This window comes from Onychostoma macrolepis, chromosome 05 (genome assembly GCF_012432095.1).
Source record: "Onychostoma macrolepis isolate SWU-2019 chromosome 05, ASM1243209v1, whole genome shotgun sequence".
NCBI lineage: Eukaryota > Metazoa > Chordata > Actinopteri > Cypriniformes > Cyprinidae > Onychostoma > Onychostoma macrolepis.
In genome coordinates, this window is record NC_081159.1 from 8,571,377 (window position 1) to 8,588,141 (window position 16,765).

At 37.5% G+C, this 16,765-nt stretch overlaps 2 protein-coding genes across 6 annotated transcripts; both read right to left on the reverse strand.

Annotated features, from left to right (window-relative positions):
- Positions 1-1,466: 1,466 nt before the first annotated feature.
- On the reverse strand, positions 1,467-4,990 carry gcnt4a (glucosaminyl (N-acetyl) transferase 4a). Of its 2 annotated transcripts, none has more exons than XM_058777210.1 (3): positions 4,918-4,990; positions 3,990-4,055; positions 1,467-3,850 (listed from the first exon to the last, which is right to left on the reverse strand). In XM_058777210.1, exon 3 carries the CDS (start codon positions 3,847-3,849, stop codon positions 2,560-2,562), a length of 1,290 nt encoding a protein of 429 aa, XP_058633193.1. In that variant the 5' UTR covers position 3,850; positions 3,990-4,055; positions 4,918-4,990; the 3' UTR covers positions 1,467-2,559. The 2 variants fall into 2 exon arrangements, with proteins under 2 accessions (XP_058633193.1, XP_058633192.1); XM_058777209.1 differs by lacking the exon at positions 4,918-4,990 and adding an exon at positions 4,409-4,624.
- Positions 4,713-16,262, reverse strand: ankrd31 (ankyrin repeat domain 31). 4 transcript variants are annotated; one of them, XM_058777204.1, is made up of 21 exons: positions 16,047-16,262; positions 15,874-15,941; positions 15,579-15,646; positions 15,437-15,477; positions 15,294-15,348; positions 14,911-15,076; positions 14,359-14,477; positions 13,995-14,174; positions 11,443-11,585; positions 11,183-11,321; positions 10,488-10,561; positions 10,234-10,381; positions 8,853-8,938; positions 7,155-8,766; positions 6,920-7,075; positions 6,697-6,839; positions 6,049-6,247; positions 5,747-5,865; positions 5,510-5,656; positions 5,220-5,331; positions 4,713-5,059 (listed from the first exon to the last, which is right to left on the reverse strand). In XM_058777204.1, the coding sequence occupies exons 6-21, from the start codon at positions 14,943-14,945 to the stop codon at positions 4,923-4,925; spliced, it is 3,549 nt and encodes a 1,182-aa protein (XP_058633187.1). In that variant the 5' UTR covers positions 14,946-15,076; positions 15,294-15,348; positions 15,437-15,477; positions 15,579-15,646; positions 15,874-15,941; positions 16,047-16,262; the 3' UTR covers positions 4,713-4,922. The 4 variants fall into 4 exon arrangements, with proteins under 4 accessions (XP_058633187.1, XP_058633188.1, XP_058633191.1 ...); XM_058777205.1 differs by lacking the exon at positions 15,437-15,477; XM_058777208.1 differs by lacking the exon at positions 14,359-14,477.
- Between the last annotated feature and the right edge of the window lie 503 nt (positions 16,263-16,765).

Here is a 16,765-nt window from a genome sequence, read left to right on the forward strand (position 1 = left end):
ATTTGGGATGCACTAGGCTACCTGTTTCAGCCGCATTTATGTCCATTAAAAGTGAACGCATTTTAGTACAATGTAAATACATTAAAGAACCATATATGTGTACTACTGAGCATTAACGTGTTTCATGGAGCGGAAGATATGACGACTAGTTGCCTATAAGTATTGTAATGTTGCAAAAAGTCAAACTTCAGAGGCATGTCATCAATAACCTTTATTGGAATGTAAATGTACACCCAAGCTTAGCTGCAGGAATCTGTTGTCTATATACAATAAACATTAGTGCTGTCAAAATTAATGATTAATCCAAGTGATTAATCAAAAAAAAAAAAAAAACCTCAATCCTGATACCTTCCTGGTTTGTACTATGCTCAATTCTATAGCTAATGGCAACAATGTCACATTTAACTAGAAGACGTAACAAACACTTTGGACTCAATCCTGTATGTACAACAACAGGGTAATCTACATCAGTTACATTTCGCTCGAGTTCTCTTCTTGAGTCTCTGCCACGGACATCTTCGTACTTGGCTACATACGTCTGCTATGTCCAGTGTTGGGGGTAACGAGTTACAAAGTTAGTGCAGCCTACTTATCACAACATTGTCAATCGCAAACGCTAATTTATTCAAACGTCTCTCTACCGAACTACCTACTGTAGCTTAATTTGCGGAGGACGAAGAGAAAGCACCCGTTTGATAAATGAGCCAGTAGTGGAGAAATAATAACTTTTAAGAAATAATCTTTTTTGAGTAACGACCCCAACACTGGCTATGTCCTTGCTGGAGTGTGACGTGATTTGTGTCATGTGCAGGTGCGATGGATCGCGTACAAACCAATAGGGTTTCGGAATGGTATACGTTTATACTTCTCATCCAACCACAATCAAATTCACTATCCAGATAGGTTTTTTTTTTTTAACGATGACAAGCCGGAATGAAAACATGCCGAAATGAAATAGGAGTAACAAGGCTATTTTTAAAATGTAAGGAGTAGAAGTAAAAAGTCGGCTGAAAAATAATTACTCCAGTAAAAGTATAGATACCCCAAATTTCTACTTAAGGTAACAAAGTATTTGTACTTCGTTACTTGACACCTCTGGTACTGACTTGGTACCGAAGTTAGTACTTTTGACAACACAAGATAGTAGTGATATGAAAAGCCATATTACTGAATGACAGACCCATAGTCATGACACGTACATGGAGAGGAGAAGCACTGAGCCCTGAGGTACCCCAGAAGCTAGAATTGGACACCTCACCCCTCCACAACACCCTGAAGGACCTACCTGTGAGGGAAGACTTGAACCACTGGAGTGCAGTTCCTTAGACACCCTTACATGTTTTCATGATTTCTAGAAACCAGAACTTGTCCAGGCACCTTGGTTTAACTAAAAACTTTTGCTTCGGTTTAAAATGACAATGACTGTTGGCATAGTGCCAGAGATTTCACACATTACATAATGTAGATTTCTTTAAAAGTGCTTCTCATACAATAAAATTCACAGACATCTTTTCATGCAGCTGTTTTACACTGATTTTGGTTTTAAATGGTCCTTGGTTTGTTTATTCACCCTTTACCACATAGGAACTGAAAATTATACACAAAAAAGAACCTCTTGCACAGCTCTCACACAGCTCCTAATGGATAGCCTGAAATTAATTCAAATCATCCGCTCGCCCTTCCATAATTACTGTCGATGAGTAGACAGCAGCCTTGCAGCCTGCATTGTGGGCGGGACTAAACGGAAAAGTATTGGCTGCCAATTTGAAACTGCGTCATCACTTGTGCACACACACACATAAACAAATCTGTTTTTATACAGTCTATGAAACAAATACATATTCCTCTGAATAAATTTTGTTGAATAAAAGTTTGGATGTCATTAAATGTTGAAATAAAGCTGTTTCAGTTATGCTGTGTAAATATTTGCTGGTATTTGTTAAAATGCACAAATCTTTATTTGAATAGGCAACAGATTATTAGATTATTCCATAATTTATTTTGCATTTCTTTGAATATAGTATAAATGATTTCAAGTAAATAGGCAAGGGTACACTGTAACCTCACTATTCATTTTTAATGCAGTGATTTATAATAAAGAATGCCCATAGATGCTGCTGCAATACTATACTTTTTGGCATGAAACTTTAAACAAATCAAATGTTTCCCGAAGCATCAAAATAAAATTTTATCGAAATAATTGGACAGTACACAGTGACTGACTGTTGATTTTTACAGGAAAAATCTGTAAATATTATATAACATTTTATATAAAATTACACATTACTCTGTAAAAATACAGAAAATGTCCTTTTAAAATCGGAAAATTGTTTTGATACCAAAATACAAGCAATTATCTGTAAATATAATGGTAGAACTTTAAAATACAGCAAATATCTGTAAAATAACAGGTATTATATTGTATAATGAAAAACGGGAAAATTCTGTAAAAAATACAGACGATTACCTGTAAAATTACATTTATTTTTAACAGTGTGGTGCTTTGAACAAACGTACATTTTTTGACCAAAACACGGCCCAAAAAGAAAGTCCTTCTTTTCAAGACACTTTTTTCAGGCATTGTTGATGCTGCTTCTCCTCAAGTTTCTCTTCAAGACATTTAATAATGATAGGGTCAACTTTGGGATCAAACTTGTTTGCAAACCAGTGGCCGTCCTCCAGAAGCCACCGGAGCTCTGCTGCACCATAGATACAGACACTGCGTCTGTGTGTGCCGGTACACTGTGGATACAAACGGCCTTCAAGATAGTTCCATTTAACCAAACGTGTCCTACTCTTCAGGTCTGTCACATCAGGCTCAGATCTCCCAATCTCTCCAGGAACTCCAGGCACTCTGGCCATCGTTGCCCAAAAGTGCTCATCAGGAGAATATGTGTCAGCTGTCCACTGCAGAAAATCCTTTGCCAGTTGATTGGTCATAATATATGACACAAAATCATGTGTCAAGACAAAGTAAGCACTCCCAACAAACATCTCAATGTCATGTGGTGGTGGGTCTTTAGCAATGTCTGTCTTAACTGGCATTTTATGGTATTCATATGACACGTCTTTCAGTTCATACCGAAACTGAAATCGCTTTTTTTTCATTTCGCTGGGCCTGCTTGATTCGAGCATGTTTGCACCGTTCAGTTTACTGAGCTCAGTTACCAGCTCATTATTGGACTTGAGTGGAAAGTCTTGGCCACACAAATTGATAACATACTTCCATTTGACCTCTGAACTTAGAAGGTCTGAAAGGCAGTTGAGATCTGCATTAAGTCTGGTAATATGTGCATACTGCACGGACTCAATTTTAGAGGCTATGAAGACATTTGGAAAACATTTTTCCAAGTTCTTCATTGCTGCGATAAATTTGTTTGAGGACTTTTGGTCATAATGAATGCAGTAAATATTGTGAGGTGTGTAGATGGCTCGAAGAATCCTTTCCACCATAGCGCTGTTCTTGTGCACCACTAAAGAGTATGCAATTGGAAAGCTGCATTCCTCATCTGTTACAATGACCTCATTATAACCCCTCTGTTCGATGTAGTTTTTGCAGTCTGCAGTGAAAGAAACGATACTCCCATCATTGACTTCCACAATGTTTTTGCGTCTTAACTCCAATGACTTGCCAATCTCCACCGGTTCCAGTTCATAAATGGCTGTGCAGTTAATACCATTCAGAGGCTGAGCTCTGAGTGATCTAGGTGTAGATCCATAGGGCTCGATGTAAATACTGTTGTCCATTGAAATCTTGATGTACACCAGCTTCAGCACGACAAACAATGACACAACAAACACATAGAACTTGCATCTTAACCAGTGTAAGACAGCACATCTTCTTCTCATTCTGTTGGCGAAGTAAAACATGTGTTATAGGCTAAATAAGGCTGACATAATCACTCACATCTTCAGACAAAACTATTCAGCCAGGAAACTGTATCATATTCAGTTGTATCGTATCATATGACTCAAGCGGACTTGCCTACCTTGCTCGCTGCCCGTCTTTTGTTTTGTGCCACTGCCATCAAATGTTTCTCAACATTACAATATGTCTGTGTGACAGATGAAGAATAACAGATGTAAAACCTTCGGTTCCGAAAGGAATTGATTAGCTAATATTGCTGAAGTTGTCGCACGGTTTGAAGACCGGAGATCCACAGAGATTAAACAAAGATATGCGTACAGTACTAGAAAAACTCCATCATTCGGCCAAAACCCAAGAAAACAGTGTACTTATATGTTCGAAACTCTATTCAAATAATGTACGAACGACGTAGTATAGAATTAAGAAAAGAGTAACGTTAACTGGACAATTGATTTGCGCTTTCTGTAACAAACACGCGATGGCGATACTAATTAATATCTTGCCTATCTCTAAATAATCTACCTAGTTCAAGATACTTACATCTGCTTTTAAGATTGCGTGGAGTCGTACCGTCAGTCCGCTCAAGACGAGTAAGTTAGACTGCTGACTTCACTTTGTGGAGTCTGACTCATGAGCAGGAGTATGAGGCGTGAACGCCAGGAAAGTCCTGTCCGCCCACTACCCAAGGCTTTGCATTAAAACCTCGCTATCTTCACATTTCTATCGTTTCCTAGCATCGCAAGCGAGTGTTCAAAACACACAAACTCATCCCGAAACGCGCTGATAACGGCTGGTATTCATACTTATTACTTGGGTAAAATAAATAAATGGAACAGGTCATGTGTTGATTTAGCCTACATTTTAATATCAAGACCATCATCTTGCAAAAGAAACTTAGTTGTACAAAAACGTTTCAAATATCGTACTTTCAAACCAACACTGAGAATATAACACTCTTCCACTTTATAAAGTTCTAACATTAAAGGTTTTAACACTGAAACGGTGCTTTCATTGACGCTCTAACAGGCACTTTTGCGCTACACGAGCACCTTTCTTAAGTTTCAAAGGTCCACTCCTCACTCTGGGCGAAGAAATCCCAGTATCTGTTCATCACATGGCTTGGAAAAAACTCCTCATCGCTGACCAAGCGAATTGATCTGATGTTCATGAAAACGTCGTTTTTGGACGGCTCTATTGAACAAAATGAATAAATGAACAAAATATTATTAACTGGACAGTTATTTCCAGGATTTATGAAACTGAAAATCTGGTCTTAAATCCTTAAATTTGTCATACCATTAAGGAATTTAATAAGTAGTAAGGTTCGTCCTATATTATCGAGTTGACAAACCTTTTATAGCAGGTTTTGATGGACTGTTGTTGAATGTGCAGCAATGGGGATGTACTGATCCCAGAGGTGTTTTCTCCGTATTTAAACAACTTGACTTGGATTGATACATAACCTGCCAGGATAAGAATGTTAAAAAAAAAAAAAGTGCTTTCAAAGTCACTACTAAACCCATAAAATTACTGAACTCACATGTCAGTATTTTTGTCTAATGATGATTACTTTACAATTTTAGCCATGCATCAGAATTAACAGAAGATAACAGCTTAACATTCCACATAGTTGTCTTGTACCTTTTTAAAGGCAAAATCAGAGGTGACAGGACCTGAGGACTGACTCTCCAGGACTGATTCTAAACATTGTTCTGGAAGGAGGAAGTCTCTGCCACTGGCATCACTGATAGATCCATTTTCCAGAAGAGAGGCCTCATAGCTACAACCCTAAATTTTAATTATCAGAGCTTTAAATCTTATGAAAAACAGCAAGCTAACTTGTTTTGATCAGCATCTGACAAATGATTTATAAATTACCTTAAGTGTCATTTCTAAATTATCATCCCCGTGCTGAATGATTCCATCTCTAACAAGGCAGTTCAATTGGCTATTGCCACTAAAATCGATCCATGTTCCTGCTGACTGAAAACACTGATCTGTTGAGAACAACCGTAAATAAATAAACTCAATAAACATACATTAAACATATCCATGAACACACACACTTTTTGTTTTGTACTAAAGAAAGAAAGGCATACAGGTTTGAAATAAGATGAGGGTGAGTAAATGATGAGAGAATTTTTCCTGTTTTTCAAGGTCTTCCATGCAGACTTTTTTACCTGGCTGCATGTGCTCTGCAGCCAAAAGCTGAGATTCCTGTTTGGAAGTGTCAGTTGGCCGGGCAGGTTTATGAAAAGGTCCTTTAAATGTCAAAAGCAGCTCTTTGATGCTTTCATGTGCTGCGAGGTCTACCGCACTCTGTCCCAGGATATTCTTGTCATGAGGGCTTGAGCCAAACTGAAGGAGAAGCCTTACAATCTATGCATAAAACATCAAGATCAGAACGTTAACTGCTTTTGAAAGTGCATTTACATTTGAATACAAAGTGTTAGTGTGAATGAGCTGGTGAAATGCTGGGAATCAGATTGAAACCTATAGAAATATTACTCTGCTCTTACACTTGTTTTCCATTCAGATTGAAATAATAGAGCTTTAGCTGCAATTACATAATTCTGGGTATAACACAAGTAGTCTGGCATCAAAAGAATATAGTGCATGAGTTGTTTGAGCTACGTTATGGTATTTTTAGACAGCCTCTGATCACTATATTTTCTTTGTATGGAAACATGTGTAATGGCATGTAGTTGAGTAAATACTTATTTAAATTAAATTTTTTGGGGTTAATGACCCTTTTACCAGTACACTAACAAGTGAGGGAATCTGGCATTTAAAATTGGGACAGATCCTAACAGAAATACAGAAGCAACCTCATATGAGCCCGATGCAACAGCATCATGCAGCGGGTTACATCCATTTAGCCCTCTGCTGGTGACATCGGCCCCTGCTTCCAAGAGCTGCTCTGCCACATCTACAAAACCTCTGGAACAGGCCTCATGAAGGGCGGTCCATCCTGTCCACCCAAGGCACCATGAAAGCATTAAATAGATCAAAGGAAATAATGTACACATACCAAGGCAAGGATTTTCCCACCTGCATGATCTGATACATTAACATTGCTTCCAGCTTCTATCAAGACTTTGACCATGTGCAGGTCTTCTCTGATGCATGCCCGGTGAAGCCGAGTCTCGCCTACACTATTTCTCTTGTGAAGATTTTTCTGAGTAATTTTCAAAAATTTCTTTGATCCTGTCGAGAAAGGACAATATATAAATTAACATATTCTAAATAGTGATGATAATATTTATGATTGACCCCAAGGAATCACCTGTATTCAATCCATCTGCGACACTTCTGCGTCCTTGTCTAAGTGGCCTTTTCTTCCGTTTCGATTTCTTTTTCTGACTTTTCAGTTCACCTGTGTTTACGAACCTTTTGCTTTCCAGAGCTATTTGTGGATCATGTTTTAAATGTGCAGTGTCTTCATTGTTATCCAGTGAAGGTTGTGTACACAAATTCTCAGGTAAAAAAGGCCACAAAACACTCTCTGAAATCACTGTGTCAGGTGTACCCTCTGTGTTCTCTGCTTCCTTTTCACTATGCCTTTCTTCAGAACCAAAGAGTTCATGCTGAATTGATGTGATGGCCACATCCTGAATGTCAGCAGCACTGGACCATTCCACAACAGTGCAGTCAGAATCTGCTGAATCTTTAATTATATGATTCTCGACAACAATGCAATCAGCCATGTGAGAATTTTCAAGCTGTTCAACATCTACTCTGGCACAGAAAAAAGTGGGTGAAACAGAACTTGTACTGGCATGGTCTTTGAGAATGTCACTCACTGGCTCATTAACTACCCCCCTGCAAGAACAATGTGGTTCTGCTTCAGGTTCACCAATGAGATCTGTCGCATTTAAAATCAATGTGTCACATTCCAGCTTTTCACATTCCATGCCATCATCTTCAGTGTAGCTCTGATCAATTTTTGTCTGATTAGTGCTCAGTGCTGTCTCTATTATCTCTACCACCTCCTGCTGGTTTTGAATGGTGATCATGTCTGTTTCTTCATCCTGATTTAGAAGCTTCTTTAGGGGCAGTGTTTTGGGAGATTGCAGTTCTTGAATGCTGATTTGTGTCGAGTCATTATGTGGTGTTTTTATACAGGTTTCTGAACAGCCAGTGATACTATCCACATGGAGAGACTCAGTGGCAGGGCTGGTTGATGGCAAAGTTCCCTGCAGTTGTTGGAGCTCACAATACAATGACTGGGCCATAAGAGGGTCTTCTGATGTTTTAGTATCTGGCAGTTGTTTGTTGGCTGTGTCTAATTCCTCTAATGGTTCATCTTTCTCTGAATCCTCTGGACTGCAGGTTAGTCCTTGATTATGGATTATGGCCATAAGCAAAGACAGAGAACCAGGGCTGCCTGAATCAATCAGTTCCTCCTTCTGTAATTGTGATTTAGCCATTGCTCCAAATGGATGTACATTAACGTCTCCCTTGAATGTCTCTTGTAAACATGAGTCAATTAGTTCATTTAAATGAGGGGACAGTGAAGAATTGCTGCTTTCTTGACTGCTGTTGTTGTTGGTGTCAGAACAGCATACAGTTTCAGATGGAACCTTCTGGTAAACATCAAGAGCTGACAGTTGTTCTTTTCTTGCATCTTTATTCTGTTGAAATGAGGGGCCATCTACTTCTTTTTTGCTCTCAGAATCAGCAAAAACATGGTTTGTATCAAAATTGAGCAAGTATTCCAAAAACTCTTTTTCATTTTGAATGTCATGTTTTGTTCTTTTGACCCTTTTCTTAGCCATAGCTGAGTCATTATCAGCCCCATAATTGTGTTGACAGCCCTCCAATATCCTCTTTCTTGCTGAGGCAACTTTACATGAATCTTCACTTGCGCTGTGAATTGACTCTGTCTTATCAGTAATCTGAAATAATCGGTAAAATAAAAATGCTGAGCAGGTTTGGATTACAATGCACATGACAGACATTATTTGGTGTAAAGGACACTCACTGCATAGCTATGGTCATGGAAAGAATGTGAGTTTGTCTTCTCAGCTACTGAACTGCCATCATTCATCAGAGTTTCACCAGCCTCCCCTAAGAATAATAAATAGAAACAAATAAAGATAGAATAAAAACTAAAGGCAAAAAATATTTGTCGACCTCAAGGTTGTATTTTGTTTACAAAGAAAATCATTTTCATGAGACAACTGTTTAAATCTAATTTCTTTATTCTGGAAACTCAAAGGAACAACGCATTGTGCCATACATTAAAATGTTAAAAAGTCAAATTAGTAGATTTACTATTATGAAATTTAATTTACAAATAACATTGCTTACTTCACATAACCAAACAAATGTAATTAATGCAACAACAACAACAAAATTAAATTGTGGCAAAATTCCAATATTTTGAACATATACCAGATACATTTATAGTATACATTTTATAGTATTTTTTGTATTTGTATCAGATAGTATGCAGTTCAAATGATGTAAAAGTAAAAATAAAGAGTCCTAAGTTACATAAAATAACCCAATATTTAAGTGTCAGACTTCAACTGAATGAACTTATCAAATATTTGACAATCCACTGAAACATCCCTATTGCTCTAGGAACCAGAGAAATCTTGAGTAGCACACAGAGTCCAATGTTCTGGTGATGATGAATAATCTTCGATATAATCCACTGTAACATCACTGTCTAGGCAGTTTGAGGTGTCTGATCCCTCACTCTCCTGATCTTGAACCAGTGAGGGACCCTGGCTACAGAAGTCCTGCTCTTGGTTCCTCACAGGACACAGTACATTGGTGCTAGTCTGAGGTGATGGTTCCACTGGGAAATGAGGACACACAACACCCCAATTCACACTGAGCCTCACATCAGACATGCTTTCTAATAAAAGCCAAAATGCTAAAAAAAAAATCATTAACTTTTAAATTATAAAGACTGTTAATGATGTGTCTCCACAAAGTTGCACAATGTAGCATAGTGCAATTACTGTAAGAAACAGTATAATATAGTCTGCATGTGCAGCATACTTCAGAATGAATATGCTGTTATTAATTTGTTTTATTTTATTTTCTCATATACATGGACCAAGCACACAAGGGACTAATTTTAGCAAATAAAGTTGTGGGCAAAACATGACTCAATTTGATAACTGTATTGCTTGCTAATGTGCCATTTTAACACTTCCTACTGAATATAAGAGATGCTGAGGTTAATATTGTCACTTGGTGCAAAAAAGCTACTTTCCTTTTGTTAGCAATTATTGTGGATTTAGCTACGAATCAAAATAAACTTTGATTTTATTTTAAAATAAGATGTGATTTATGCCATGAGCCATATCTATTTCCTGCAACAACTCTTGACTAATGTAGAGCAGAACCTTGGAGGGAGGCCTGAATGGAAGGATCACAGCTTGGTTGTCCACTGCTTGGACCAGGAATGGGTTCAGCTTCACCAGACTGCGGGCTCCTTTCATGCTCACTCGTATCAGCAGTTCCTGTTGATTTCTGAAGAGGAGCTCTTGTGTCCTCAAAGTTAAATGAAACAAAAGTAACTGATCAGTAATCACATCATGTAATGATGCCACAGTCAATGGCAGCAGATCTTTTATCCAATGATACATCTTTGACTTACTTTGATGGAGTTCTGGCTGTTTCTTTGGCTCATACTTGGATTAACTGCAGAATCAGTGGTGCTGGGTGTATTATCTATTTCCAAATACAGCGAAACAAACCAATTTTTACAATTTATATTTAATGTTTTGTATTCTAGGGGATAAGATATACAGTATATATATGAGCACATATAAATATACACGGGTTGGATAAAATAACGTGAACACCCATTATAATAGGGTTATATTCATTGTCTATATTCTATAGTTTGCGTATCAGTGGTGTTGTATAAGTTGTGTTCAGCAGTGGTTAGTACAAATGCTCAGGGAAATGGCTCTGTCAGACTTCCAAAAAAGGACAAATCACGGGAGCCCATTTAACAGGAGCATCTGTTACCTTAACTGCCAAATTGTTTTTAAGTACAACAGTCTTTATGATTATGACTGTGTACACAACGCATGGTAAGACTTCATCAGCGAAGAAGACTAGACTAAGTTTTTAGTGAGAAGATTAGAAGATTCCCTCTTCCAACATCTGGAAGAGCAACTGGCAGGATGGCAACATTCAACTGGAGTCTAAGGTTGGAAGCTGTATTCAAGGCAAACAGTGGTAAGACACCTAATTAAGAAATATTGCCTATTTCCCAGGTGTTAACATTATTTTGTCCAACCCCTGTATATTAAATTTGTTTCGTGTATGTCAAGAGGTTTAGACCTGGATCACTTTTAGTCTTTTGCAGATATTTCTCCACCAGTATGTACATAGATCTCTCTGTGGTCATGTCCATAGGAGTCATCCCTCTGTCACTCTTTGATAATGGATCAGCACCATACTTCAGAAGTAGATCTACAATCTGTAAGCATATGTATTCAATATAATAACAATCTGTGTATTTTATAAGCACATTTTTTTAATAATAATAACTAGTGTTCATTGAAGGTACATCTGAGTACCATTGTATGCAATTTACACACCTTGTAATACTGACTCTGAATGGCATCATGTAAAGGTGTAATTCCATAATCTCCTCTGCAGTTTACTTCGGCTCCAGCTTCAAGTAAACTTTCTGTCATGTCAAACTTGTTTCTCTGCACTGCCTCATGGAGTGGAGTCCAACCTGAAAGTGAATAGACCTTTAAGTTCAGAAGTGTTGATCAACAATGCCATCAGGTGGACATGTGTGCTAACTTCAACCATTCTATAACACGTAAGTAAGTTCAAAACCGCTCTAATGCAGAGAAAACAGCCGATTTCATCAGAGATGGTGGAGATAACAGTAGGCTTCTCAAGTACAGATGTCAGTAAAAATAAATAAAACTTCAGCAAGCTATTTGGCTTATAAGCACGAGTGTTTTATACTGGATGCTGGCTGAAGGTGTTTTAGATTACGCAGTAGTCAGTGGTTTAGTAATTCTGGAACAGTCAGGTCAAGGTAGCTTGTTTAGTGGTCTTTTGGCGTCCCCCTGTGTTCCTGTTTGGTGTCACAGATTGACTTGTGTAATTCTTATTTTTATTTTTTATTAAAAGTGCTGTAAACTACTAAATGTAATGCAGAAATGTTCATTTCTACAAACTGCTTTGCAACAGTGTATCATGTAAAGCACTATACAAATAAATGTGAATTGAATAGCAAACAATTATTAATTAATCATTTAATTAATTTATTTATTTATTGTGGCACTATATATATTCGTTTTGAATTATGAAAATTAAAAAGTACTTTTTTAGTACTTTAGTTTGTATTTATATATTTATTTATTTATTTTTGGGTGGGGGAGTGGGGTTGAGTATGGCCACCACTTTTTTTCTACTTTAAAGGTGCAATAGGAGATCTCGGAAAATGCTAACTTTTGCCTGATAGCACTGAAAGCGAACGTCCCACCCTCCCTGCAATCGCTATCCAAAGCCACGCCCCTGAACGCACATACGCTCCAAGAGCAGAATATCAGAGACAACATTGAATTACTACAATAGGCTACATCAACGGTTTCCAATTACAGTCCTCGCGCCCTCCCTGCTCTGCACTTTTCATATGTATGTCCAAAGTCTCTTTAAGACAAGTCATGTCACTCGGCGGCCATCTTTGAAACGCCTCTCGGGCATCCAAGTGCAGCTCCTATCTCTTTGAATGGGGAAACATTAAATTCTACAAAACTGTTCACTAAGCTTACGATAATTACTCAAATAGCGTTATAAAAAGGTTATTTTTCAGGCTAGATCAGCCAGTGTGCATGCGCAGTCCTAAACGCACGTCTCAGAACGCTGACTGTTTCTATAGCAACCGGGACTTCTAACGGCAGCTGCAATGACGCGCTGACTTTACCGATTAGTGATTGGCTCTTTCATTCAGAAGGCGGGGCTTCCTGCAATTGAGCGGCCATATTGAGTGTTGCATTTTTCCTCATTCAAAACTATACAAGTGACACGTCTTGGGTATTCTATAGTCTTTGGTATGTCTTATCACGTCCGACGTTGTTCTGTTCGACCGTAATAAGAGCCCGGCGAAGTGGACATCACCAGGTATTCCGCCATTATTCCAGTTCAAAGCATATGTTCCATACAAAGGGCATTAAAGTGTGCGAGACCTGAATTTAAATTGTATTTATTTACAGAGGTCTATTATGTCACACTTCACACTTCTCTAGTAAGTTTCGTCTGTGTGTGAAGAAGCTGCGCAGCGCAAATCCGTGAGTAAATGTTCCGAAGTGAAATAAACTTCAGGGTGCGCAGAGCTATGCAAATACATACGTTGACAGGCGGGTAAGAAAGCCAATTAAAACGCTCGGACCGAACGTTTTGATTGGACGAACATTTCTTGGTCCTACACCTTCCACAGAATATATAAATACAGATGAATACATTTAGACCAACGTAATGATTGCTATCGGGATGTGAAGAGACTTTCAACCAGAATAACAAAAAATGTTTCTATAGACAATCACCTATTGCACCTTTAAGCATTGATTGCGTATCATATGCACACCAAAGTCAATTTCTGCATATAAATCGCACGCCAAATAGAACTAGAAAATCGTGCTACTGATACGCATTTTCAAGAGACCGGGCTCTTTTTTTTTTTTAAATGCCTTATCTGTCACAGGTTTTTAGCAGCGCACAATTATTTGTTGTACCATAAATGTAACAAAAAATGTTTTTAACAAAGTTAATGTAATTAAATAACACAGAATAATAACATATATTTTCACATCTATGCAAATGCATATACAATATTTGTAACTTAAATAAGTAGCTAATAATAAAATAAAGAGACAGTTATTTAACAATATGTTAAAGAGTGGTAACATTTGTACACTCTTACAGTTACAACCAGCCCTTTGATCGCAGCCATAATGTTGAAGTGGCCCTCAGTAAAAATGAGTTTGACGCCCCTGGTTATAACTATGGTGCCAAATGGGGCTTGTGGGATGATTTGAATAAAAGTGTGAAATATGCAGTGTCCTCTAATAAAATGCAATAGTGGTAATGAACAATTTTATGTTTTGTGATGTCCTCCAACATGCCATACCTGCATAATCCGGTATATTAACAGAAGCACCCACTGTGATCAACTCTTTGACGTCTTGAATGTCTCCCTTCATCACAGCTAAATGCAGCTTTGTCTCTCCAAAATGATTCCGTCTGTGGATGGACTTGAGTGATAGGACTTTCCCTGATTTTCGTTCTGTAATGCCTTGGCCACTGAAACCTAACAAACAGAGTTTGTGTTACCTAAGTGTACCTCATAAAGGTGCATATATGCTTTTATCAAGAAAGTTTCATTTCTAGCACGGATTCATCATTCTGTAATAAATTAACAAGAACACATGCTGTAATGTTATCTGTCTACACTGCACTAATCTTAATTTGTGTGGTCAGGTTTGAGCACTTGCCTGGACTAACGTAAGGCTTAGCGGTTAATGTTGGTTTATCATGTGTAGGCAAAGGTGTATTGAATGCTTTATTGTACTCTTTGGTGTCTGGACTCTCCTTCCTTTTAGAAGGCAGTGACCTGAATGTAAAAAGTAAATATAACATTCATTTTTCAGCAAATTTTGAGCTGACTTACAATGTATGAAACAGCTGAATTAAATCAGTAACATACAGTGGGGTCCAAAATCTGAGATGATGCTTGGAAAATGCTTTTTTAAAATCACAAATTATATTAGCTGCTTAACAGTTATAATGAAAAGTTGGATTAGTATGTCAAAGTAAGTTCCAAAGAGCATCTCGACTTTAATTAGTTACCTAGAAATTAATTGTACATGATAACATTTCTTTGTTTTAAAATATTCACAATGTTGAAGCTTTATTTATTTATGTACAGGTTTAAATAAGATTTTGAATCTCAAATATTCAGTATAGTTTTAAACCCTACTGTATGTTTTAGCAATCGACAATCTGAAAGATACTAATGTTTGCATTTATTCCTGATCCTGATTGACCTGTGTTGAGTATTCATTAGTTCAGTGTTCTTCATTGTGGCCAATGGATCAGTTTTTTCCCCCAATGTTTTTCCATTTCTTCTCAATGAACGTCTCAAAGTCGGCCCAGGCTGCTGGTGAGAAGCATCTAATGAGTTGGTGCCATGTATGGGAATGGGTCTCAACACTAGGGGGCAGAAGTTACATAAGAATTAGCCAAAGACCAGAAGTCTGAACTGCTTGTTGAATCTCCAAAACAATGAAACAGGGTGGTTCAGGTGTGGTGTTAACATTTCAAGAGCTACTGTATGTATCTGGTTGAGGCACTGAAGGCTTTTGTGGATCTTATGGAACTTGTTTAAAGTTAAAAGGATTATTTTCCAGACTGTGTACAACTGTATTACCTTCACTGTGTTCCTTTCTGAAGAACTTTCTTCCTCAATAATTCGAGCTTGAACACTGATAAACACAGAGCAAAACTAATTATTATTATCTGAATTTTACACTTGAATGCACATTTGTTTCATGTCCAAAAATTTGTACAAACCTTGCAGGATTTATTGGTGGAACCACTGTGCCATGTGTTTCCTTGTAATAATATAAAAGGGAATTCAACACATAATACACCTAGAAATGCTTAAGCTTAGATTTGATTAGGACCTCAGCATGTGCTGTCTAATGTAATCTACCTGTTTTGTTATGAATGTCTTTCTGCTCTGTCCTGTACGATATTGCAGGTCAATCTGAGGTGAAATCTCTGTCAAAGAAAGAGACTAGTTAAGCTATTAAGTTACTGTAACTGTACAGTGAATGGTAGTACAATTAGTAGTGCTCACTAAGACCGATTCAACCGGCCTTGAACCGATTCTAAAGATAAAAAAACCCAAAAAAACTTAAGTGGGCCAAAAGTGAAAAAGGCATTAACGTTACTCAAGATACGCCCGCGAACGAGCTTAGTTTGACTACAGCAGCACATGATCGTACCTTCATTAATTAGGACACGATGAGAGACGACAGTGGGGGTTGAGAACTGATGTTCTGTCAACATTAACCTACAATAATACATGAACCAGTCGTTACCATTGCAAATCTACCACTTTCGCTACATTTAACGGGGCATTATACAGGAATGGAAACGTTAGCCGTTATTAGTTGACCTGCTGAGGTAAAAGCTGTGGTCGGCTTCACCGCTGTCGTCGTCCGTCGCGATGGTTTCCTCCTGCTCTAAATCCATACTGGTTTGCATTAAACAATACGACACAAAACACTTAATAAAAGCGCGATGTGTCACATTGGTAATATTCAACAACAGTTGCTATGAAGGTATTTCTGTTTTTTTTTTTTTTTTTCTTTTCTCGGCGGCAAATTGGGTTAATAGCTCTAATCTGATTGGTCACAGCAAGATCTCATCTGATAAAAGCATATTTAATGTTTTTTTTTTTTAAATCCTGTGATATACATAAACCCCATTATTTCTGATTATAAAGAGATTAGAAATCATTCATAACTCAGCAATTCTTTTAATCGTTGTCTTATTTTTGATTTTACTTTAAATGTGCGTTATTATTAAAAATTACATTTTTAATTGTATTTTTGAAAAATGTTTTAAGATATTTCTCTCTTTGCTTGATCTCCGTGCTATCGGACATTAAATATATAAATATATTAAATATATAAACAGGGCATTTCTACAATGACACCAGTAACCAAATACTTTAACTTTTTTCATGAAGTCGAAATTCTTGCAAATTTAGTTCTGAGAAGAATGTGTCACGTCAGTGGCACGTGAAACACCCTACTTCATCACACCAAAGACTTTGATCACACACACACACGCACACACACACACACACACACACATGTCTAGTTTGCTATC

Coding starts and splice junctions, on each gene's coding strand:
- gcnt4a (XM_058777210.1), bottom strand. CDS start 3,849: ATGAGAAGAAGATGTGCTGTCTTACACTGGTTAAGATGCAAGTTCTAT.
- ankrd31 (XM_058777206.1), bottom strand. CDS start 14,945: ATGAAGAACACTGAACTAATGAATACTCAACACAG. Junction 10,562..11,182: donor AAAGACTAAAAGTGATCCAG/GTCTAAACCTCT, acceptor ATTTGGAAATAG/ATAATACACCCAGCACCACT. Junction 10,382..10,487: donor ACAGCCAGAACTCCATCAAA/GTAAGTCAAAGA, acceptor TTTAACTTTGAG/GACACAAGAGCTCCTCTTCA.